This window comes from Penicillium crustosum (assembly GCF_028827405.1).
Source record: "Penicillium crustosum strain IBT 35664 chromosome Unknown utg000002l_segment0_segment0, whole genome shotgun sequence".
NCBI classification, from domain to species: Eukaryota; Fungi; Ascomycota; class Eurotiomycetes; order Eurotiales; family Aspergillaceae; genus Penicillium; species Penicillium crustosum.
Window position 1 is genome coordinate 3,854,906 of NW_026623123.1, and position 23,005 is coordinate 3,877,910.

Consider the following 23,005-nt stretch of genomic DNA (forward strand, 5'->3'; position numbering starts at 1 on the left):
CAACGTGTATAGATCAACGACCGTTCGCGAACTCCAAGGACCCAAGAGAATGAAAAAAAAAAGATAGAAAGAGAGATGGAGATTAATGAATGAACTATAGAAAGAGAGAGAACAACAAAAGAAAGAAGAAAAATTGAAGGCGCAAGGAGAAGATAAAAAAGGGCGGAAGAATTCCAGAAACCAGAACGAATGGGTCTGAGTTATCGGGCGGTGAATTGAGGAGGAGTGATTGGTTCGACCATTAAGTTACCAAGTAGTTACTGGTACTAATCTCATAGTAGTAATATACTATAAAAATGAAGTACCGAATACTTATAAAGTACTCGCTTCTGCATGGGTCAGAATTTTAAGGGCGTCGGGAGGCAAATCCTGGGGGGGAAAACATCCGTGGAAAGTGCGGAGTAACTGTGACATGGATCATCAGGTTAAAATCACTGCGGATGTAAGTACCGTGTACACTCCGATCTCCGGTGGCGATTAGGGTTTTAAGATTTTTCTGGAAACAGGCTCCGAGGCTAATATTAGAGTCCAACCTGAAGGGGGTCTTTGTATACTTCCGAGGTTCTTTCAATGTTGCATATGGGAAAATCAACACTATTATTGGACAAATAATTGATTTTAATCTCTCTAGAAAACTTCTTCGATATAAATAAACACCCCAAACCCCTCGCCAAGCCCCCAAGCCCCAACCCCCCGCCAGCCCTCTACCCCCTTGGTTTTGTATGTTGACACCGACTATGTACATTTCTCAATATTGAACATCTATGTTCATCCAAAGATCTTCTCATATCCGGTCAGAGTGAACCGGTAGTGAACATCACCCTTCTTCATGCGTAGCATGGCCTCCTTGAGTCCCTCCTCTCCGATGGCAATCTCCTCAACCCAGCCCTTGAGACCCCGATCCGCAGCCAGCTGCAACATTTCAAGCATCTCCCGACGGCTACCCAGGTGGCTGGCACCGATGAGAACACCATTAGAGATCAAGTTCTGAGCCTTAATAACCTGACCCTCCTCCTCAGGAAGACCAACACTGATCCAGCGCCCATGAACATCCATCATGGACAGATAGCGCGCAAGATCGAAACCCTCAGAAGAGTTAGCGCAGTTGATAATCAAATCAAACGAGCACAGGTGATCCTTCTCCCATCCCTCCTCAGCAGTAGCAATGTAACCATCAGCACCGAGCTTAAGAGCATCCGCTTCCTTAGCACGAGAGCGCGAAATAGCCCACGTCTCCGCACCCAGTGCCTTGGCAAACATGATTCCAAAGTGACCAATGCCACCCAGTCCAACGATTCCAACCTTCTTGCCAGGACCAGCGCCATTGCGCACCAAGGGGGAGTAAGCCGTCAGTCCGGCGCACAGCATCGGAGCAACCGAGTTGGTCTCTAGTGCGTCCGGGATCGGGAACACCCAGTGCTCGTGTGTCCGCACATGTGAAGAGTATCCACCCTGGCTAACGATGCCACTGTCGGCCCACTTCGAGCCGTAGGTGTCCATAGGTTCAACCTGGCAGTATGTCTCGTTGTCGTTGCGGCACTGCTTGCACTTGCCGCAGGAGTAGGACTGCGCGCCGACTCCAACACGCTCGCCTTCCTTAATCAGAGTGACCTTAGGTCCGACACGGATTGCCCGACCGACAATCTCTAGGATGGTCATTAGCATGGGACAGGAGTCTTTTTCTTTGTTTGTTTCTCAATACGTACCGTGACCCACGCACAGAGGGAACTTCTGATCACCCCATCCTCCTATATGTATACATTAGCTGGTGTTTCTGTTAGATATTTCAACAGGACTACCATACCGCTGATAGTGTGCACATCACTGCCGCAAATTCCACAAGCCTCAATCTTGATGTCGACATCTACACTCGGTTAGAATTAGAAAGAAGCATAGTAGCACCAATAGCCCAACTCACCATAATCGCCGAAAGGCTTCAGCTTGAACTAATCATCACAACCAATCTAGATAAGCGCATATCCTAACCAGCGGACAAAAAAGAGCACATACGTGACGCTTGTGGAACTCGGTGAAGCTGTTAGGTCCATCGACCTGGAAGCCCTCAGCTTCTTCGGGGTAAGGCATTGTGATAAGAATGAGCGATTGGTCTGAAGAAGTCTTTGTCAATGACTATTCCTTGGGATACAGCAAAGCAGTGTATGTGAAGGGAACCCCAAAAAAATAAGAAAATAAAAGTAGAAACCAGAAAACAAGCGGGGTGATGGGTGTATATCAACGCTACGAAATTTCAGACCCTACGAGCGGGGATCGCAAAAGATTCTTAATTCTTCCTACGCGGGATATAATTTCCAAATCCATCGTAACACGAGATACTACGGTATACAGCTGTTTTCCTTCCAGTCGGACATTGTCCCGTGGACCCGCTTGACCGGGTAAAACTGACAACTGAGAGGAATCAGAGCGCAGGACTCGGGGCCAATATCGCCCGAGAGACGAATCAATACGATGGAAAGAACCAAGTGGTCTGGGCAGCGTGGGGTGGTTGTTGTATTTAGTGGGGTAGAATTCTAATAACCTCCCATACTACGTAGCTGATAACGCTCCCGAGGTCGTCCAGTGGACGGGTTCTCGCATCAACTCCGATCTAGAGGTTTTTCCACCTATGAGCGTGCAAGGAGAAATTATATCCCGGAGTGACATTATCGACGATAAGAAGTGGGATGATATACCTAGGGCTTGGATTTAGGGCTTGAACTTTACATGGGTGTGGTCACGGTAAAAGACGGAACATCGGCCACGGTTAAGGACGGAAACAAACACAATCACCTGATCTCAATGTAATTAATGTAAGTGAGATCGATGGTTGTTTGTTCCAGGTGCGTGAATTTCCACCCAAAGACAGGCTAGGTGTCAGAGGCATCGATGTTAAGAGGAATCGATTTCGGTTTGCCTCCTGCAATGACTCGACATAGAGGCGGGAGACATCACGAACATCTACAATAGCACGGGTCATGTGGGGGAAGGGGGACCTGATATCTTGGACAATAGTGTCGAATATCAGTTTGTTGTTGGTATTTCTACCTTCGTGATTATGCCTTGCAGCCTTTTAATTTTGGTGTCCAAAACAACCCAGAGCACCGTGAAACCAAAGTTACGTATACTCATTGAGAGTGTAAGCAGCAGATGTTGTACTCACAACAGGAGGGAAAATACACGTCGTATTTACTACTACAAATCAAATTTATTATCAAGGGTAAGCAAGTAGATCTGTAATTTTAAGGAGTTTTCATCTGGTAATGCCCATATACTAGTCTGTACGGGGTGCGAGACTCCCAAAAGCTCTGGTAAAGTCGTTGTAGACAAAGAATAGCCCCGTAAATCAATGTACAATGCCCCCTTAGAGACGCCAAGGGAAAGCTTGGCTATATAAACGAGCCATCCGAAGCTAAACTAGTAAATGAAGGTTCTCCATATAGCTATAATTTTTGAGGTCTTAAAGCTGGGCGATAGTTGTGAGATGATGGCAAAGAGGCCACGCCCAACGAAGCAGTGTGTGCATCATGTCGTAGTATTTCTTCTTGTTAATTTGACCCATGTAACCATCCAAAGTCTCCGAGCTGACGTCGGTGAATTCCTTAAAATTCAAAACGGGGGTAAATTGGATTTGAAATCTGCCATCAAAGTAACCGTACAGGACACGGGCACAGCATCTTTGGTCGAACACTATCATCATAGTCTGTAGAGTCCACAAGTTATCAGTAAGACATTCTTTGCACAAGGGATGAAGTTAGGAGTGACCTGGACTTACTGGGAAAACTTCATTGAGCATATGGACATCCTCTGGCTCAATTCCGTTGGAGAGCGATTCTAATTGATTGAGCATGCTTCTCACCCCCCCAGCTAACCAAGGCAATAAGCTCAGCAGCCGAGGGGCAATCGTGACCACATAATATCACATCTACTAGAGCCCATGTATGGCATTGGTGTGGGTGATCTAGCTCCATTGACCTAACGATACTGATTCCATGTTTTTTATCCGGGAGGTCTAGATCGTATAGAGTTTGGGTCCTAGGTGAAATTAATCAGTTGAAATAATCCAAATTTCAGAATAGCCATGTGCCACTTACCAGTAGACTAACCAGTCATCAGTTTTATAGTTGCGGATATTCAGGTCCAAAGCTTTCGCAATCACCATCTCACGGTCATCATCGGCCTCCTTGTCACTTTCCTCGCTTTCGCTTTGATCACCTTTCTCGCGACTTTCATCACTTGATTTGCGAGTCCTGTTACCGCACTCTTTGCTGTTGTCGTCATTTTTGTCCTTCTCATCATGTTTTTCGGGGTCCATACTTTTCCCTTCTTTGTCCTCGTTGACTTCTTTATTATCCGGCTTGTACTTTTTATCGCTCACTTTGTTGTCTTCCTTAGTGTTATCAAAGTGACCCGTCCCCGGGCCAGTAGCATTATCAATCTCTTTTTCATCGCTTCTTATTTCATACATCTCATAAGGCCAGAATTCCGGAATACTCCAGTCCTGGTAGTCCATGAACACACGCCGAAGTAGATAGTTTGCACGGAAAGTTCCTTTTCCGAAGTTTCCTCTTTGAGATAGAAACCAGTCCCAGTCTGGGTCTGGACGTATCTTCTCTACTTTCGGCGTGTCTGTTCGCGGCATAAAATAGCGTATCACAGAAGGCGAAGTTATACCGGAATTAATGTCCAGATGATTAAGGTCAATCCGGAGAAGCTTTAGACGCTGCTGTGGGATGAAGGGGGTTGTTATTTCCTTCATGGAGACAAGAATTTGCTCGAGTCTCTGGCATCTTAGTATAAAATACCAAGTTTGGAGGATCGTATCTATTGAGATATCGTGCATTTTGGTTGACTGCGCGAGGCAGAAAAGCTGAATAATCGATATATATGGTAATATCCCACACGAGGGAGGGTTTGGAATATTCGGTGGCTAATAATAATAATAATCAGAAGAAGAAGAAGAAGAAGAAGGAACAGTGTATGTGTAGTTCCCATATTTAGGTGGTGGAGAAAAATAACCCCCTGGGAGGTGAATGTATATAGGGCTTCGAGGTTGATTTAATCTACCAAGCCCTAATCAGACGCCCGTCCATTTCCTTAAATGCTAGCGCTGGAGGCTGAGTTGTTCCAGTAGACGTATTCCGCCGTGGAATCAGGAATAATATTGGAAAGTTTATTTGTTTGAACTATGCCAGTTTAGGAAATTTGTAGATACACTTCTCATTTTGGAAAGTTGAAGGTTTCAAAGCAAGACGCTTGAACGATGCAAGCTTTCGTCATGTTAAGCTTTTGTCTTACCACGGCTCAGCCCACGATGTTTGCCCCAGATAACTACCTGGGCACATACCTACATAGGTATGACGTGAGCGACCTACCCTAAGTACACCGAGCCATTCAGAGATAACGTCATGAGGTTGGTGTATGAGATATCAATAAATATCTACACTTATGGCAACAAAAAGTGGGGTCATGAAACTTGATATATGCATTGGAATTATATTACTAGACTTTAAATGTAGCTCCTTGCTACATTTTTAAGCCACTATGCCACATCAGGCAAGCTCAATTCCACATCCATAGCAGGCTTGATCTTATCAGCAACGGTCTGGTACTGGGCATCAGTAAGAGGGCTGAGAGGTCGGCGAGGGAACCCGCCGTAACCGTAGTATGACTGGATAGCACCCTTGGTGCCAGGAATGGAAGCCTTTGTAAGAACCCAGTCGGCAGCACTGAGTTGCTGCTGAGCCTCGATGGCCTCTGTGAGACGGCCCTCGGACCAGAGCGTGAAGAGGCGGACACAAAGGCGGGGAAGAACGTTGGCACCACCTGCAAGAATGGCAGAGCCGCCAGAGACGAGGGTCTGCAGAGTGAAGTCGGCAATACCGCCGAAGGCAATGTATGGGTGCTTGGCGTTTGGCTTGGAGACTGTTGCGGTACGCTGAGCTGGAGCCAAGGGGGAGGAGGGGGTGATGGCGCCGAGAGCGGTAGCGACACGAGTCAGCTTTCCGGTGTTGGCACAAGTGAACTTAGTGCCGACGATGTTAGGGTGTTCAGAGATACGGATGATGAGGTCGGAGTCCATGTCGATGCCAGCGACAGCACCGGGGTAGTTGTATAGGATAATAGGAACAGGGGAGCCATCGGCAACGGCTGTGAAGTACTCGTATAGGGTCTCATCATTGCCGACTGCGGCGCGGTAGTAGCTGGGGGCACGATCAAAACGTACTCGCCGCCAGAAGCTGCGACCTCCTTGCACAGGTCGATGGTTCCGCGGATGCTGTTCTCGCTGGCACCGGCGATGACGGGCACGTTGGAGAAACCAGCCTCATCGAGAGCAGAGCGGGTCTCCCGATTGACGGTCATGCGCTCTTCGCGGCTGAGATGCACAGCCTCACCGTTGGAGCCCATGGTAACCAGGCCGACAAGGCCGGCCTTTGCTAGACGCACAGCGTGACGGCGAATGGAGGCGATATCGAGCTCTTCGGTCTGGGCATCAAAGAAGGTCATCGTCGGCGCATAAACGCCGGGGCGGAGTGGAGTGAGAGGCATGATTCTGGAGTTTCTGTGAGTTGATGTTCACGGATGTTGATTGTATAATGACCTACTTGGAATTTGAGGGGTATATACTTCGTAGTAATTAAAACATGATTGGCATTTGACATGCTTATGAACTTCTTCGGGGCATCCTTCTCCCCTCCCCCACGTCGGCGAATGCTCCGAGGCACTTTGTATGGCGGAGAATCACATTCCACCAATCAGCTTAACCGCTCAAAATGTGGGGGACATGAGGGGGTAAAAGACGGGTAAAGACGGATTTCAGCCGACAATGGCGTTGAAAAGACCATACATGAGTCTAGCACTTGGTAAATTTGGAATTGAGGCCAGAGTAACAAGGGCAATAATGTATATACATGTATGAATCTCTATTTCCTTGAAAGGAAGAATGAGGTCGATGAAAAAGAAAACAAATGACGTCCAAAACCCCAAAGCCGATAAGATACGGCTATTGAGTGGGCATTTCAAAGGCCGGAAGAATTATATCCAGCGATTCAATACCCCGGCTTTCTGTGAATTGTCTTAAATTTCCTTTTCTCCCCCAGAAATCCCCCGGAATTCAATCACCATATCGGAATTAACACACATCATGGCTCCTCCTAGCGTTTTGATGGTATGGACAATGGTTCCCCGCACTAGATCCGAAGCTAACAGACTCGCAGGTTGGCACTGGCGAATACACCACCGGCTTCGTCGGCGGTGGTGCATCTGGCTCAGACAAGAAGGTCGGCGTGGTAGGTCTCACTCTATTTGACCTGCGCCGACGGGGCAAGGTGGGCGACCTGAGCATGGTGGGAGTGTCGGGCAAGAAGTTCCCTGGTATTCGTAAGTTGGGCGAAAGAACAAGCATACAAACAAACAAACGAGAAGTTAACCACGAGAATAGGCGACCACTTGTACCGTAACATCTCTCAAGTCTACAACAACCTCGATACTTCGTTCGCCTCATTCCCAGCGGACGACCAGACCGACCCTGATGCATACAAGACCGCCATTGATGCCCTCCCCAAAGGATCCGCCATCACCATCTTCACCCCCGACTCTACCCACTATCCCATTGCGCTGTACGCCATTGAGCGCGGTCACCACGTGCTTATCACTAAGCCAGCAACACAGCGTCTGGGAGACCACCTCGCTCTGGTCGAGGCCGCGCGCAAGCACGGCGTTTTCGTCTTCGTCGAGCACCACAAGCGCTTTGACCCTGCATACTCTGATGCGCGTGCTAAGGCCAAGACCCTCGGTGACTTCAACTACTTCTATAGTTACATGAGCCAGCCTAAGAGTCAGCTCGAGACCTTCAAGGCCTGGGCTGGTCGTGATTCCGATATTTCTTACTACCTGAACTCTCACCACATTGATGTCTGCGAGAGCATGGTCCCAGAATACAAGCCTGTGCGGGTCACAGCAACTGCATCTCAGGGTACCGCTGCTGCGCTTGGATGTGTCCCCGAGACCGAGGACACCATCACCCTCCTCGTGGAGTGGCGCCGCCGTGATAACCCGGCCAAGATTGCCACTGGTGTCTATACTGCTAGCTGGACCGCACCTCAAAATGCGGGCGTTCACTCCAACCAGTACTTCCACTGTATGTTATTCCATTTTCCGGCAATATTCTATTAACATATTTCTTCTAACACATTTAAACAGATATGGCCGCCAACGGCGAGATCCGTGTTAACCAGGCCAAGCGTGGCTATGAAGTGACCGGTGATGAGCAGGGTCTCATTCATTTCAACCCGTAAGAACCATACTCCTAAGATAATGCCGCACCATGGCTCCATGCTGACTCCGATTAATAGATTCTATATGCGCTACGCTCCTGATGAGGAAGGAAATTTCAGCGGACAGACTGGATACGGCTACATCAGCTTCGAGAAGTTCATCGATGCCGTGACAGCTGTGAACGAGGGCCGTGTTACCCTCGACCAGTTGGATGCCCGTCCGCTGCCCACTCTGCGCAACACGATCGCCACAACGGCAATTCTCGATGCTGGACGCAAGTCGCTGGATGAGAGGCGGCCCGTGGAGATTGTCTCCGAGGGCGAGAAGTGGGAGCTGAAGTAGAGATTATGTAAATGAATTTATGTTATACCAATCAGAAGTGTATTGTTTTCAGATGGTTTCTATATGATTTATTTATGCCCAAAGCCATAGCCCAAGCCAATCTTGTCATGTGCAAGGTCTAGCGCAAGTTAAAAATAGTAAGCAGATGAAATACGAGCGCAATTTCAATTCAGCCCTGCACTTTTAAACTTACATTCTCCCCTCCACGGCTGTTGATAATTGATAATTATCAAATTAAATCATTCAAAATGATGCGCCGGAAAGATGTTTATACCAACATCACCCCCATCCCCGCATCTGTTCCCCGCCAACTAGCCCTCGACATCCTACACAGCCACAGCGAAATAATCACACTAAACCCACTCGTCCTCTCACATGAACCCATCAAGGCTCCACGGGATGCCGTGGCCGACGAGTACTACTCAACATGGTACGAGATCACAGAACGAGTACAATATGTCCCGGGGCTCGGCAAAATGGGGTCAGGCAAGATCAGCTTCAAAGGCTGTTTCCACAACGTCACATGGGGTCTAGAAACACACATGTACGCACCGATGGGGATCGATATCCGAAGCAAATGGCGCATTGCAGGCAACCAACACGACGAAGCGCCCGAACCGCGCGATGGACGCGCAGACGGTGCCCCAAAAACGGGACTCTATCTGCGCGAAGACATCGAGATTGAATGCAACCGCACGTTAATTTCTTTCGTCAAGGGTCAGATGAAGGCTGCTTCGAAGGTGTTGGTAGATCGTCTAATTAAGAAAGCTGAGCTTCTTGATGCGGGTGTCTTGCAGGCTATGATGGAGGATGGGAAATTGACGACGTATAATCCGGCCGATCGATCGAGCAGGATTATCAGGGAGCCATCGTATTCATCGCGCAGACAGTCGGATCAAATGTCCAGGTCGTCGTCATCTCGTGTGCCCACATCACCGACGGATTCGGTGCAGTTCGGATCGGTGGCTTCGGGGTATGCCCCTCCGTCGCAATATGGACAGGAACATCGTAAAAGCTTTGCGGTGGAATTGCCGGCGGACTTTTATCATCCGCAGCCTGGGTCTGAGAAATATCAAGAGTTGCCGGATACCAGTCGATATTCGAAATCACCGCGGCTGGATAAGGGGTATAATGAACTGTCTACTATGGAAGAGACTTTAGAGGAGCGCGGTGATGGGGTGTTATATTCTAACTCGTACAGACCAAAGGGTTAGTTTTCATATCAGAAGCAGACACAGCCATATATTGTTTAATGTTTGATTTATTTGTGAAAGCCATCAATAATGCCCTCTTTATCATTTTTAGGTATTCATTTGATCCAAGATCCAAGTTTTATGCGTTCGACTTCGAAGTCTTGGTCTCAGAGAGGATCGTGAAATGGGACTCGAGCTCGATGTCGTCTTTTAATAAGGATCAGTTCGTCGCTTGGCTTTTTGTATCGTTCATCCAAGGAGATTTTGGCATGTTCTTGGTGAGTCATGTCGATAGACATTGTGGTGGAAATATACTGCGAGAGTTGATTCACACAGCGGATTTGTACCAAGGTTGATAAAGATATGATTATTTGGTAGAAAGAAAGAAAAGGGTGGGGACCCGGAAGCCATATGGCAGTACTCCGTACACAAATAGGAAAATAACAAAATAGCAGCAAACGCATATCGTGGTATCATGCAAGAAACATATTCAAATCCAATTAACGTCGCGAGCTCCCCTTAATAATTCCATCTTCACCCTTGTGCAGCGTGACACGGCACTGGGGACAGTACCACTTGGCTGTGCGAGAGGGGACTTCGGTCAGACCCACGCAGCTGAGATGGAACCATTCACGGTCACACTGTAACAAATCAAAATATTAGTATTCTGCTAGAATATGTCATAATGAGGATAACTTACATCCTGATTTTCGCAGCAGATCATCGTCCCGAAACTAACATCTCCACAGAGGCAGTATCGGGGCTCATTGGCATCGATCTGCTCAAGAACGCCGTCTTCATCTACACGGACATCCTGGGAGTCGCGGATGCTGAGGCGTTTCTTTCCTGGCTTGGCTTTGCGGCGTCCGTAGCTCACTGCTGCGCCACCATCTTGACCACTGGAAATGGGACCTGGTGCTGGACGTTTGCGTCGGCGGGCCGGGCCGGGAACACTTGGCGCATGCGATGACTCGCGGATGGGGGTTTTGTGAGCAGGTGTTGCGCTTTTGATACGGCGGTCGCGTCCACTTGCTGCTATTGCGGTTGGAATGGCAATGAGGTTCCCTCCTTCGATTGAGGCGGCGGCTATAGAGCGTCGCGATGAAGGCCGAGTGACGGGTGGGGTTGGTGTAGTGACGACGGGTTGGACAAGGGATGGGTTGGATGGCCCGGAGCCTGTGGGGCTAGGGAGAGAAGGGGAAAGTTTGGCTTCAACTGCGGGGGACACGTGGGTTTTGATCGGGGGGGATGAGGTCGTTGTTAGTTTCGGTGGCTGGAACGGCTCCTCGGCTAGATCTGCGTCGAGACGGGGCAGCCCTTGAAGAGGGCGCAGGGACAGGGATAGGTGCGGGTGGTGCGACTGGGGCAGCAACTGGCGTAGGGTTGGGAGGCTCGGGAGCAAGATTTGTTGCTTCTAGGATAACCTCTTCCCGTTTCCTCTTCCGTGATGATCGATTCGCGGCTGGGGGTGCTTGGGCGGGGCTTGGCAAAGGCCTGGGCAAAACACCACCTTCGCCTTCCATCAATGCCTGTTCACGAGCCAACTGTTCGCGTTTCAACTTCTTTGCTTCGTTGAGTTTCATTCCGCGATTGCTCAGCTTCGTCTCCTCCAAATCTTTGGCGGCCTCCCCCGCCGGGTTTCCTCAATATTATCACAGTCAATGAACTCCCCACCCGTCTCTTCCGCTAGGGCCTTCGCTGCGCGGTACGCTTCCCAGCCGCGATTTGCCAGGGCTAGCTCACGGTGAATCATTACTTCACTTGGCTGCCACACAGCATTCTTTTTCATCTTCTTCCGCAGTCGGGTCATCTCCCATTCGGTCAAGCGCAACCATGGCAGGTCCTCACTGCCTAATTTCGCGTCAGCTGGTGGTGGTTTCAACTGCGCAAGAGCCTGGGCTGTCGACGGTCCGTTACCCAAGCTCAGGCGACGTGCTTTGTCCTTCTTTGGGGGTCGAGCGGGCTTTGGGGCAGATTTAATGAGTTCACTCTCCAAGTCCGATTGCTCCGTACTAGCAAGCGGAGAGTCTGGATCAAAAGCCCCATCAGCACCTAGCATGCGCCTCCGATTTTTATCTCTCCGGCTGCGGTTGTTATCTAATCGAAGGGTGATACGCGTCGTGGCATCCTTGTTGGTCTTCTTACCTCCGCGCGCACGCTTCGGTGTAGGTTCGGGTGGAGGTGATGGTTCTTCTGAGGCAGGTTTCGGCAGTGCTTCGAGTTTCTGGCGGATACAACCTAATCGGTCGAAGTGGCGATCTACAACATCGTAGAGACGACAGGCCTCGGCATATGCTGATTCACGCGCATTGATGGCACGATCAATTTGAGAAGATATATCCTTGCGCAGTGCAATTGCGCCTGGTCGGTTATCGGGAGGAAGGTCTGGGAGCTGACCGTAGGTCTGAGTGAGCTGGTGTACTGCTTGCGCCGAGTCGAGGTATCGGTCATCGAGGCCGCGTATGAGGGTCAAGGAGCGGATTAAGTCTGCCGGGAGGTATTCGGTGTAGTCGATAAAGTCTGTTACCGTAGCCTGCGCGTCAGGGTCGAAGGGGCCATCTAGGATAACCCCTCCGCTATCGTCTGTGTCGTCGGTCATGGGCATGTTCTAGCGCGATAGTGGTGGATCTTGGATCTTGATTTGTTGTAGAAGGGGGATTCGCGCCTTGAAATTTCAACCGAGGTTGAGATTTGCCAAATTCACTGCGATTCTGTGATAATAAATGAGGACATCGAGGGGTCTAGGTGTCAGATAACAGATGGAGCTGGGTGCCTTGCTGCACGAGGTCCTAAAACATCGGATAATAGTTATTCCGGGACTACCTGGGGAACTCCCGGTCACGTGAATGTATAGATTCTGTAACCCATCTATAATGACTCGCATATAACGAATACTATATGCGCACTCGGGTAATTCTTTACGAGCTGCAGGGTAGGGTTGTACTCGTCTTTCGAGAGGTTGGCGTTGGCTGCTTGTTGCTTTTTACAACCAGGCGTTCCTCCACTAGGTGGGAAGTAGATATTCGAAATTCTTAGCTCAGTTCCTCTCCTCTCTTTTCTCCCCGAATCGATTTTAATCGGCTTTTAGGGGGGCCTTTCATGAGTTAGGGTGCAGTTCAATCAGAATCAGCTTTACTCTAAGCTCCACTACAGTGTAGGTACTTGGTTCTAAATAGAGGATCACCCATTGCCAGTCACTCTCAAGAGATATGGTAAGTGGTAGATCTCGAACATCGATAATAACACCCTCAGAAGCGCACTCAAGATTATCAATCATCTACCTGACACCTTCTTAGAAGTGCCATCTCAATTGCCAGACCGGGACCAAATGAGGTAGCCACAACATGCGCCTTTTTACTTTGTGAACGAAGCCGATCCAAGACAATCAAGACCGAAGCACTAGACGAGTTTCCCCGTGTGCGATATATCTCCCGGCTTGCCTGCAATTGATCTTCAGACAACTGCAAGACTTCTGCTACGCCATCTATGATTGCCTTCCCTCCCGGATGCAAGGCCCAATCGAAATCACGGATCCCGAGCGGGCTCAGCAGCTCCCCGCCTGCTCTTGAATGAGAGTTGTATTGCTCCTCATACGACGGAAGAAGTCTCTCAAACATCGGTCCGATAGCGTGTTTAGTGTATTTGGGAATACCTCGATCGAGAGTAGCTCGATAACCTATGTACGCCGATTAGTCTGAGTTTCTTCAAACAGCAAACAACAATTAACAAACCATCTACATCCGCATAAAATGTCATGTGCTCAGCGGTGCTCGGAATCACATCACAACCCCATTCCAGAAGCTCAAATTGAGGAGTGACTTCCTCGTCCTGAGCCATAGCATACTCATTACAAAGAACAAAAGCGGCCGCAGCATCCGAGAACAAAGCTGCTGCAATATTGACTGGATCAGAATCTGTACTGCGTTCTGCAATCGACAGATAATGTCGCACATTGGGCGTACACAGCTCACAAGCAAATGCCAAAATGCGGGCCGGTTTCCGTCGCAGACTTGCCCCACCGGCTATCTGCGCTGCGGCCTTCAAAATTGACAGTCCACCTGCGCACCCAACGCCGTGGAGAAGCATACGATCAACATGGAGTGGGAGGTTCAATTTACGGGCCACGAGAAAATCGTACCCCGGATTACCTTGGTTGGTACAGGTAACCGCGATCGTGTGGGTGATCTGCTGGGGAGACACATGTGCTTCTGTGAGAGCCTTTTGGCATGCTTGAACGGCGAGGTCGACCCCGGCCTGACGGAAAAATTGGTCAATCTCACAGATTGAAGGTGGGTTCGTCTGTGTTGCAAATCCTTCCTCATACGGTCGGACTGCAGATCTGGTCTCAATACCCGTTGAGCGGTTGACCTTAAGCAGCTTTTTGATTCTAGATGCAAAACATCAGCCGTTTTCCGTGGCGGGCCAGACGAATTTGAATAGCTTACCCTGGGCGGCTCACATCATGAAACGGTGATGCGAGTTTATCAAGGTCTTCGGCACCTAGCAGATATGGCGGATATTTCGATCCCAGTCCCGTGATGTACAAGGCTGGGGCTGGTGAATTGGGTTCCATATTAGTTGAGAGAAATTTGGGTACACAAAGGGGGGAAACCGGATGTGAAAGATATCATGACCAAAACGAAATAGTGAGCTAGTTCGTGCTTGGCTTTTGGCTACTGGTGGCTTAGCGCTCAATCACTGCTATCGCAGCATATCGGGCGGCTGTGTCGCATCTTGATCTAGAAATGCGTTGTATATTGATTTGGATTGGAAAAATCAACCCAGTTGTAGCCCTAACCTGGGGCAACGAAGGTCAAATGAATTTGCATTGGGGGGAGGAGGGGGTTAAGAACGAGGGTGATCTGCTGGGGACTTCAGTTCATCTCCTTATTTCTCCCTCTGAAGATGATGCAGCGCAGTTTACTGGCTCAGTGGAAGAGGCTCTTCGAATTTCGAAATGTGGCGAGAAGCTTTATGCCGGGTGTTTTCAAACTTAAAGAGTCAATGGATTCAGCTGGGATAGCGATAACTATTTAACGTATTTCACTACCGAGCCGCATTAATTTAAACCTCTGTTCTTTAACCACCCACCATGCCACCAATTCGCTCCCGATCCACTAGAGATTCAATAGAGTAAGAGGGTAGGATCTTATTATATGAAATTGGGTGGCTCCAATTTCAACCAACAGGTTGAAAAATCCCATAAAAGCGGCGAAGCTCTCAATCTTGTATTACTATATAAGCGAAGCGAGGGGGAATTGTATGTGATTTGAAATTATACCTAATATACTCATGGACATACTATTACTATATTATTACTATTATCCTACTATATCTTCACAGGCACCTCTTAGAAGCTCTACCTCTCAGAAGGTCTCTGAGAGTAGCGACTCCAGACCTTGCTCTTAAGGTGAAAACCAGTCAATTGTGAAAGTTTTACAGGAATATCAAAGTTTTCTATAGGCGAGAAAGTTAGAGCCACAGAAATAGAGCGTTGTTACATTGGAGGTCAAAAATATATCCATGTACCCTATAAATCGTCATACAAACAGTGACTAGTATGAGCATCTTGATTTTACAAGAACCTCGGTGTAACGAATAATTTGCTCTGTATGAATCTGTTATGTATTGTGCTGTATTTGTGGGTTTACATATACGTTTAATAGTCAATCCAAAAGTTGATTCAATCTCGCTTGACTTTTCAAAGTCAAACTAAAGTGCCGAGTATATATTTCTCTGCCAGATAAAACCGGACAAGGTACTGATCAATGAAGTTATTCCCTACTGATACCTTTGTCAATTATCAGACAATATCGCCTGCATAAAAAAATAGAATGAAGAGAACGAAGAGAGCAATAAGAGGGGCACATTGATCTCTTTAATGTACTTCACTACAAGCTACATATACATACATGTACATACTCACCTCATGTACATATATGTAACTTCCTTGTTGAGAAACCACACAGACATCCCTCCCAATGTACATCGTTCTTTCTCTACTTCCGTCTATTTCCATCGTCCCTTCCGTAACTGACCATTCTTTCCTAATTGAGCTATTCTAATCCCAAAGGCTCAGCGTGCGCGTCCACTCGCGTTTGTTTATATTCTTTTTATTTGTCCCACTTCCTCTCCCTCTCCTCTTCATCTCACACCCATCGATTTTGCTGAAGCTTTATCTCGATTTTTCAAAATGGATGTTCGCGAGCGTCTGAGGATGCTCCTCGAAGGAGATCCAGGTCTCAAAGATCTGAATACCGAGTTGAATAAGACCCGAGCCGCCCGACCTGCCCCAGCTGCGGATGGACCCAATCCTGCCGAGTCCAACAAAGCTAAGCAAGGCGTAAGTGGATATGCTTTCCCAGTTGATTTTAAGCCGGAAGATGGCATGAAGTACCCTGCAGGTGGCCAATTTCCTTTGTCGTACATTCGTACCCATGTGGTTGGACAGCTACCTGAGCCGGAAGACAAGCTTTTGACTCAGATCAAGCAGGATGGTCGCCCCCACCGTCGTACCCCAAAGATGCACCTTGATCTCTCGGGCTTGTCCAAATATGAGCGTGGCGACGGCGATATTTCTGACATGGATTCCGACGAGGAGCTGGTCACTGAGATCCCAGTTCCCCAGTCGTTCACTCCGGCCGTCACAATGGCCCGCTTCCCTTTCAGATACCTCCATGGAGAGAATGCCAAGAAAGTTAATGAGCGGTTCTATGAGGGCGATAAGTTCTGGAACCGAACTTGGGATCTGTGTGTCAAATCTAGAATTAATTAGCAAAGTATATCGTCGCTAATACTCACCTAGTTATTATCTGCCTGTTCCGCGGATTATCTCCCAAACCACCTTTCTTTTGATTCCCACTTTCCAGGCTCAAGCACTGCTCGATGAAATCAATTCGGCTCTGAACCTCAATTTGACTCTCACGGGCGTTGGCAAGGAAGGCCTCGTGATTGAAATCGACAATGAAAAACTGCCGGCGCCTGTGTACCTTGGCCGCAGCAGCACCCGTGATCGGAAGATGAAGTTGGAGGGTAGGGTTCCCTCGGCTCTGGAGAACTGGGGGCCCTGGGTACAGCTGATTGAGCCCCATGTTTTCGAGGAATTCGAAAAGAAAATCAAGCAGTCCATCGCTACAATCAAGACCAAGAAGAACACCTACAAGCAGGCGGCTCGAGATTCCCGAATGAAGAAGTGGCAAGAGTGCCTAGGTCGTGTGCAAGCCTACTTTGGGCTGCGTCCTGCATTGCAGCCGAATGTTCCACAGCCGTCGTTTGCCAATGGTCAGATCGAAGCAATTGATGTTTTGCAGCCTGTGAAGTGGGTCTTTCAAGATGCTCCCATTTTTATCAGCATTGATCTTGAGTGGATGGACTGTTACGGCGCTATGGGCTCTCTGACCGAGGTTGGAATTTCAACCCTGGATATGTTGGACTTGGATGGTGTGGCCCCTGGTGATTACGGAGAAAAGTGGTTGAAACTGATTCGATCCCGCCACCTGCGTGTGAAGGAGTACCGAAACTGGGTCAACAACACTCACACTACCGGATGTCCTGGTAGCTTCCGATTCGGCGAGAGTGAGCTAATTCCGCATGCCGAAATTCCAAACGTTGTGGACGCTGCATTTTATCCTCCATACATGGTTCCCCCGAAGGAGGAGAAAATACCCGCATACCAGGTTCAGTGCAAGGGAGAAAATGAGATCGCCGCATACAAGAAGCAGAAGCGCACTGTGATCTTGGTCGGTCTCGACCTCCATGGTGATATCATGCAACTCCAGAGAGCGGAAAGCCAAGCTTTTGTCAATCTGAAGGAACCCTCTTCGGTCATTTCTGAGACTATCGATGTGGCAGAGCTGTACTGTGCTGCTACTGGGGAGACCCAGCCACGAGGTCTCCAAGCACTGCTGGGCTTGCTAAATATCTTGAGTCCCGACTTGCACAATGCCGGAAATGACGCATACTACACCTTGCACGCTCTTATTCGATTGATGCTGAGAGTAGCTGGGGAGAAGCCGTGGGGATACGAAAGCACTGAAGTTGGTGACAAGGAATCCAACGCTAAGTCCAGCGACGAGCGTGAGGATAAGCCCCAGCTCAATCCCAAGTATGAACGCAAGGATAAACGCGATGGGGCCGCCTTTGAATCCATGGCTGCAATGGATGAAGGACCTTGCGACAACACTGACGAAGTCCCCATTTGGAGTCATTAAGACTGACGTCCGACTGCAACGATTGTCAATCCACGAAAGTGGGAGTGACGGGGTGACTGGAACCGTAATGTCAGTTTGAGAATCGTTTGAACATACCTCGTCGGATCCCCTTGAATGGATGAATGGGCTCAGTGAGGTTTCAATTTGAACAGAATGCGTGAGATCAAAATGTGAGAAAATCTTTTTTTTTAAAAAAATAAGGGGGATGTATGGCTAGTTCTAGCTTCCTATGTTCTAAGCTGAATGAAATCTCCGCTGAATTGATATTAGATCTTTACTCGTTCTAGTTCTAAGTAATGTATACATGCGACTGTAAGAAGTGACTATGGAATTGATATATACCTGGGATGTTATGTCCCACTGACGACATATCATGTTCATCCCACTATCGCCCCATCCCGCAATTTTGATCCCCGATCTTCCCCCTCACAACACCAACAACCTCAAACAACCACCTCAAAAGGCCAAACCAAAATGACAAGCCGAGGCCCCCTAACGGCCTACCTGCTATCAAGCACCCCCAATGCACTCAAACGTGCAACAACCCACCCCTTCCTCGCCTCCGCCGGCCGCGGCACCCTCCCAAAATCCATACTAAGCCAATGGCTCTCGCAAGACCGACTCTACGCTCAATCCTACATCCGCTTCATCGGCCTCCTCCTCTCAAAGATCCGCCTCCCAACCCAAAACCCAACATCACCAGGCCCACACCTCGCAACCCCGGAACAAAATGCCATAACCGTGCTCATCGACGCCCTCGTCAACATCCGCACAGAACTCGCCTTCTTCGAAAAAACAGCAAACGACTACGGCCTCGATCTAACAGCTATCTCCGCTGAAGAAGGCGGCTGCACACTCACTTCCTGCGGACTGGGCTCGGACATCACTACCTCCGTTGGAATCTCCACTACCGGCTCGGCAAGTTGTCCCGGTTTCACGGGCGGCAAGGGTGAAGGACCTCTAGGTAATGGGAATGGGAATGGGAATGGCAGTGACAGTGGGGGCGCGTGTCTTACGTCCAGTGATGAGAAAACCAGCGCGCCTGGCCACGGTCTGTGTTTGAGTCAGGGGGAGTGTCAGATGCCGTCTGGGGGCGAGGTTTGTGCGCCTGGGCCGCAGTTCAATGAGTCTGGACGGGGGGTGGAGCCTGCTACTGTTGGTGGGGATGTTGGGGGAAAGGTTGGTGTGCAGGGTGGTGGTGAGCAGTGTGGGACTATTTTCTTCTGTGCGAATCGGACGACGAGGGCTTATATTGATATGTTTATGTCTGCTGGGAGTAGTGGAGTTTCTATTTTGGAGGGGTTGGCGGTGTTGTGGGCTACGGAGGTTTGTTATTTGAAGTCTTGGAGGTTTGCGGCCGGGTGTATGCGGGAGGATGGGGAGAGGGATTATAAGAATGATGCGGATGGGGGTGCGTTGAGGGAGAAGTTTATTGACAATTGGGCGAGTGTTGAGTTTGAAGGGTTTGTTGATCGGATTGGGGATGTTGTTGATGAGATGGCGGGGCAGATTAAGGGGGCGGAGGAGTTGGAGATTACGCGGGGAAGGTGTTTGGAGTGGTGGAGGCAGATTGTTTGGTTGGAGGAGAATTTTTGGCCGTCGGTTGCTGAATGATGGTTTATCTGATCAACTCTAGATTAACTCTAGATCAACTTTAAAATGTCACTACGATCTACTATGCATAATATGCTTATTCCAAGGTTCTTTTGTAGTGAAAAAAATATTGTATGTAAGATATCATATCATACATCTGCCCCGAGGCCCATACATACAAGGGCCGTTTAAAACGGGATGACTAGCAAAAGCAAGAAAGCAGACAAAAACGCCGTCCACAACCTTCTCTGAGAGAATATCAAATCAAACTCCGAATCCCAGTCTCTGCTCCCAAGATAATGACAATGTCATCGAGCAAACCTTCAAAAACAATAGAAATGACCAAACCGACCAACACCATTCGTAATGCGGAAGCATGAAGCATGAAACAAATAGTAAAAACACATAGACACAGTCTGTAAAGTGGACATGTTGTACATCACAAGATAGACAGTCTGCAACCACCGGAGTCAACATTAAGTAGCAGCTGCACGAGCAGCATTACCGAGTTGACGATGGTATGAGCCAATAGGTTCGAAGCCCCTAAAAATGATATTAGTATCTGCGCGAAAGACATAATTGGATAGAAAGTAGTGTGGCAAAGGAAACATACCTAGCAAGATCAAACCCCGATCCATTATCATCGTCATCATCCTCCTCCTCCCGCTCTTCATTCCTCGCATGAGATTTCCCATTAGGTCCCATATCCCCCGAATCCGACTGAAGCGGTGGCAGAGTCCGACTCGAGCCAAGCCCATTCGATGTCCCAGGTTTGCTGGGACTAACAAGATTCGGCGGCGGGGGAGAGCTACTCGGGAACCCGCCGATAATGCGGTCCTCGACCTCGCCCTTCAAGGGACTCATGTCCGGCGGTGGACGGGCAGGGGTACTCCCGATATCAGCGAACTTCCAGAACTGCGCAGGCGAGCTCATGGGCATGAACTTCGACGGGATCTGTGCTGTGCTTGGGGGCGGAAGACGGGGTTGTTGGCGTTGCGGAGCTGGGGTGATCATTGAAGAGGGTTCTTCATTGTAGTAGGATGAGGAGAGAACTGGCGGGGATCCAGCTACGTTGTCGGACATTCCGTACGCGCGGGCCAGGTTGTTGCTGCTGTTTTGCACCTGGGTGGAGATGCTGGAACTATGGTTGTGCGAGCGCGCTGGGAGTGGCGAAGGTTCGTCGTAGTCGCGTGGGTTCATGTGTCGCAGTGGGTGGTCGGAGCCGAGGCCTCGACCCAGTCTGGAACCACGCTCTGGTGTGTATGCTTCCACCGGAGCTACGGGAAATGAGCTGAAGCCCGGGGATGAAACGGGAGGTGACTTCTTCGATGTCGCTGAGAACGAGGTGTCGATCTTGCTAACGTTGGTCCCGCGGGCTGATGACGGGGGCTCTTTCGTCGCTGGTGAAGACGGGGCAGATGACTGCGTGCCACCCTTGCGTGTTTGCTTCTTCCGGTACTCTTCCCGATATTCTACCGCAATCTGCCACTTCATACCCTTGCCCGGCTCGTCGGTCCGGCGGGGGACCTTCTGGAACGCCTTGTTTAGCGAGAGATTGTGGCGGATAGAATTCTGCCAGCCGCTTTGGGAGTGTCGGTAGAAAGCGTATTTATCCATGATCCAATTGTAGATGCTGTTCAATGTGAGCTTCTCCTCCTCGCTTGAGAAAATAGCCTGAGCAATCAGCGTCGCATAGCTGTACGGCGGCTTGAGGTCCTTGGAGGCATCCTTGCTGTAATCGATCTCCTCCGTGCTCTCCATCATCATTCCTCGGTTGTAAAGCGGGGACTGTTTAGCGGTGCGCTGGCCAGCGGTATCAGGCGACCGCGGCGGGGGCGTCACCTGGCGCTTGAGGAACTTCGGAGCAGGCGCCAACGAAGGCCCGCCAGATGAAGATGGTGGCGCAGCCTCGTCGTTCTGGGATTGCTGAGGATGGGCATGCTGCGAAGCATCCCAGGAAACCAGAGCCGGATCGGGCTCCTGTCCGCTAGCAATGCGCTGAGCGCGCTCGATAAAGCTGGGCTGGATATTGGCCTCGTCACCGGGCGTAACAAACATCATTTGTGTATTGGCCACCTCGATGATGTCGCCACAGGAAAGAATCGCATCGGTGCCGCGCTTTATAATGACATTGTTCAAGCGCACACCATTCCGGCCATTGACACGGATGTGCCAGGCAGGAGTCTCCTCGCCATCATAAAAGATCTCGGCATGCAGTCTTGACACGAATTTGCTGGGGCCCAAGTCGACATGAACATCTGGCAGCGCACGAGCTGCAATTGTAACGGGACTAGACTGTTCGACAGCTCGTTGTTCACGGTCCGGTTCGCGGCCAATATTGACATGCAGGGTTTTGACGTAATAGGTCCAGTTGCGGCCGGCAATCTTAGCATAAGCCTGGATGCGCTGGGTATTCTCGGTCTTGGTGTTGGAGTGGTCGCGCGAGACGCGCAATTCCTCGCGGGGTACGTTCAAGTATGAGATGACTAAATCGACCAGGTCTTGATTGGTAGCGGGTTCGTGTTCGCCCGCTGAGTCTTCGGCTTCGTCGGCGGACTCGTGTTTGACGTTCGGGGGAGGGGAGGCGCGGCGGTCAACCTAATCAGATGAAAACGGGTCTTAGCTCCTGTTTGCGCGGTGATATATTTGGTTTCAGACTAAACGCTCCGTTGTTTTAACTCACCTTGCGCTTCTTTGCGGATGGCCGGCTAGGCGATGAGTCCGGAGCCTCTGCGTCGGACGTTTCTTGCAGTTGAATTTCCTTGCGCCGCGCGCGGCGGCGGTTCGTGAGCGGCATATCTTTATGGAATTCGCTCTTCCTTCTTTCCGGTATGATGTATTGGCGAAGCCGGTTCGTAAATGATTATTTTTTTTTCCCTTCTGGTTGCGTAGGCAATCAAGTCCGAGTCGAAGTACTCCACAAACAAGCGCGGGGCACTAGAGAGGAAATATGAAAGCCGAAGGCAAAAGGGCAAACACACAGAGTTTTTTTTTTAAAAAAACAGTCAACTCTTCCCAAGGTTGGATTCGGATTTCAGCGCCCCCAGAATCGGAAGACCGTTCAGATGGTAGAACCAGAGAACGAAGAACGTCAGAGCATGGGTTTGCCACCACGGAAGAAAGGAAAAGGAAAAAGGAAAAGATTAAAAAAAAGAAGCCAAGTCAGACTGTAAACAAGACTAAAAAAGGCTGGATATCTTTTTTTTTAACAAAAAACTCCCCCAATCGAAAGGTTGATATTGTGTGGCTGGATGTTATTATCGATAATCCCTAGGCCGATCGACACGCGCAATGGCGTCTGTTTGGGGGTGTGACCGCCTTGTCGCGTGGAGAACGTGTATAACACCACAAAAAGGAAAATATAGAAGAGCATAAAGAAGAGAGAGATGAAGAGAG

General features: G+C 49.3%; 10 protein-coding genes across 10 annotated transcripts; 4 read left to right on the forward strand and 6 right to left on the reverse strand.

The window, feature by feature from the left end:
• Positions 1-768: 768 nt before the first annotated feature.
• Positions 769-2,085, reverse strand: N7487_004969 (NAD(P)-dependent alcohol dehydrogenase; the record flags this gene model as incomplete). Its single annotated transcript, XM_056872716.1, has 5 exons — positions 769-1,646; positions 1,707-1,748; positions 1,805-1,864; positions 1,919-1,946; positions 2,011-2,085. The coding sequence occupies 5 exons, from the start codon at positions 2,083-2,085 to the stop codon at positions 769-771; spliced, it is 1,083 nt and encodes a 360-aa protein (XP_056730436.1).
• Positions 2,086-3,454: 1,369 nt separating this feature from the next.
• N7487_004970 (uncharacterized protein) lies at positions 3,455-4,753 on the reverse strand (the record flags this gene model as incomplete). Its single annotated transcript, XM_056872717.1, has 4 exons — positions 3,455-3,697; positions 3,770-3,828; positions 3,854-4,029; positions 4,089-4,753. 4 exons carry the CDS (start codon positions 4,751-4,753, stop codon positions 3,455-3,457), a joined length of 1,143 nt encoding a protein of 380 aa, XP_056730437.1.
• A 783-nt stretch (positions 4,754-5,536) lies between these two features.
• On the reverse strand, positions 5,537-6,543 carry N7487_004971 (dihydrodipicolinate synthase family protein; the record flags this gene model as incomplete). Its single annotated transcript, XM_056872718.1, has 2 exons — positions 5,537-6,197; positions 6,221-6,543. 2 exons carry the CDS (start codon positions 6,541-6,543, stop codon positions 5,537-5,539), a joined length of 984 nt encoding a protein of 327 aa, XP_056730438.1.
• Positions 6,544-7,138: 595 nt separating this feature from the next.
• Positions 7,139-8,613, forward strand: N7487_004972 (Gfo/Idh/MocA family protein; the record flags this gene model as incomplete). Its single annotated transcript, XM_056872719.1, has 5 exons — positions 7,139-7,162; positions 7,212-7,374; positions 7,436-8,134; positions 8,197-8,287; positions 8,349-8,613. 5 exons carry the CDS (start codon positions 7,139-7,141, stop codon positions 8,611-8,613), a joined length of 1,242 nt encoding a protein of 413 aa, XP_056730439.1.
• Positions 8,614-8,861: 248 nt separating this feature from the next.
• On the forward strand, positions 8,862-9,827 carry N7487_004973 (uncharacterized protein; the record flags this gene model as incomplete). Its single annotated transcript, XM_056872720.1, has 1 exon — positions 8,862-9,827. One exon carries the CDS (start codon positions 8,862-8,864, stop codon positions 9,825-9,827), a length of 966 nt encoding a protein of 321 aa, XP_056730440.1.
• Positions 9,828-10,306: 479 nt separating this feature from the next.
• On the reverse strand, positions 10,307-12,411 carry N7487_004974 (putative PHD finger domain protein; the record flags this gene model as incomplete). The annotated part of the gene is made up of 4 exons (XM_056872721.1): positions 10,307-10,447; positions 10,507-10,982; positions 11,035-11,448; positions 11,481-12,411. 4 exons carry the CDS (start codon positions 12,409-12,411, stop codon positions 10,307-10,309), a joined length of 1,962 nt encoding a protein of 653 aa, XP_056730441.1.
• A 664-nt stretch (positions 12,412-13,075) lies between these two features.
• Positions 13,076-14,379, reverse strand: N7487_004975 (uncharacterized protein; the record flags this gene model as incomplete). The annotated part of the gene is made up of 3 exons (XM_056872722.1): positions 13,076-13,482; positions 13,538-14,193; positions 14,252-14,379. The coding sequence occupies 3 exons, from the start codon at positions 14,377-14,379 to the stop codon at positions 13,076-13,078; spliced, it is 1,191 nt and encodes a 396-aa protein (XP_056730442.1).
• Positions 14,380-15,999: 1,620 nt separating this feature from the next.
• Positions 16,000-18,016, forward strand: N7487_004976 (uncharacterized protein; the record flags this gene model as incomplete). Its single annotated transcript, XM_056872723.1, has 2 exons — positions 16,000-16,556; positions 16,612-18,016. 2 exons carry the CDS (start codon positions 16,000-16,002, stop codon positions 18,014-18,016), a joined length of 1,962 nt encoding a protein of 653 aa, XP_056730443.1.
• A 474-nt stretch (positions 18,017-18,490) lies between these two features.
• Positions 18,491-19,630, forward strand: N7487_004977 (putative transcription regulator PAB1642; the record flags this gene model as incomplete). Its single annotated transcript, XM_056872724.1, has 1 exon — positions 18,491-19,630. The coding sequence occupies one exon, from the start codon at positions 18,491-18,493 to the stop codon at positions 19,628-19,630; it is 1,140 nt and encodes a 379-aa protein (XP_056730444.1).
• Positions 19,631-20,085: 455 nt separating this feature from the next.
• On the reverse strand, positions 20,086-22,406 carry N7487_004978 (putative forkhead transcription factor Fkh1/2; the record flags this gene model as incomplete). The annotated part of the gene is made up of 3 exons (XM_056872725.1): positions 20,086-20,152; positions 20,223-22,207; positions 22,293-22,406. 3 exons carry the CDS (start codon positions 22,404-22,406, stop codon positions 20,086-20,088), a joined length of 2,166 nt encoding a protein of 721 aa, XP_056730445.1.
• Between the last annotated feature and the right edge of the window lie 599 nt (positions 22,407-23,005).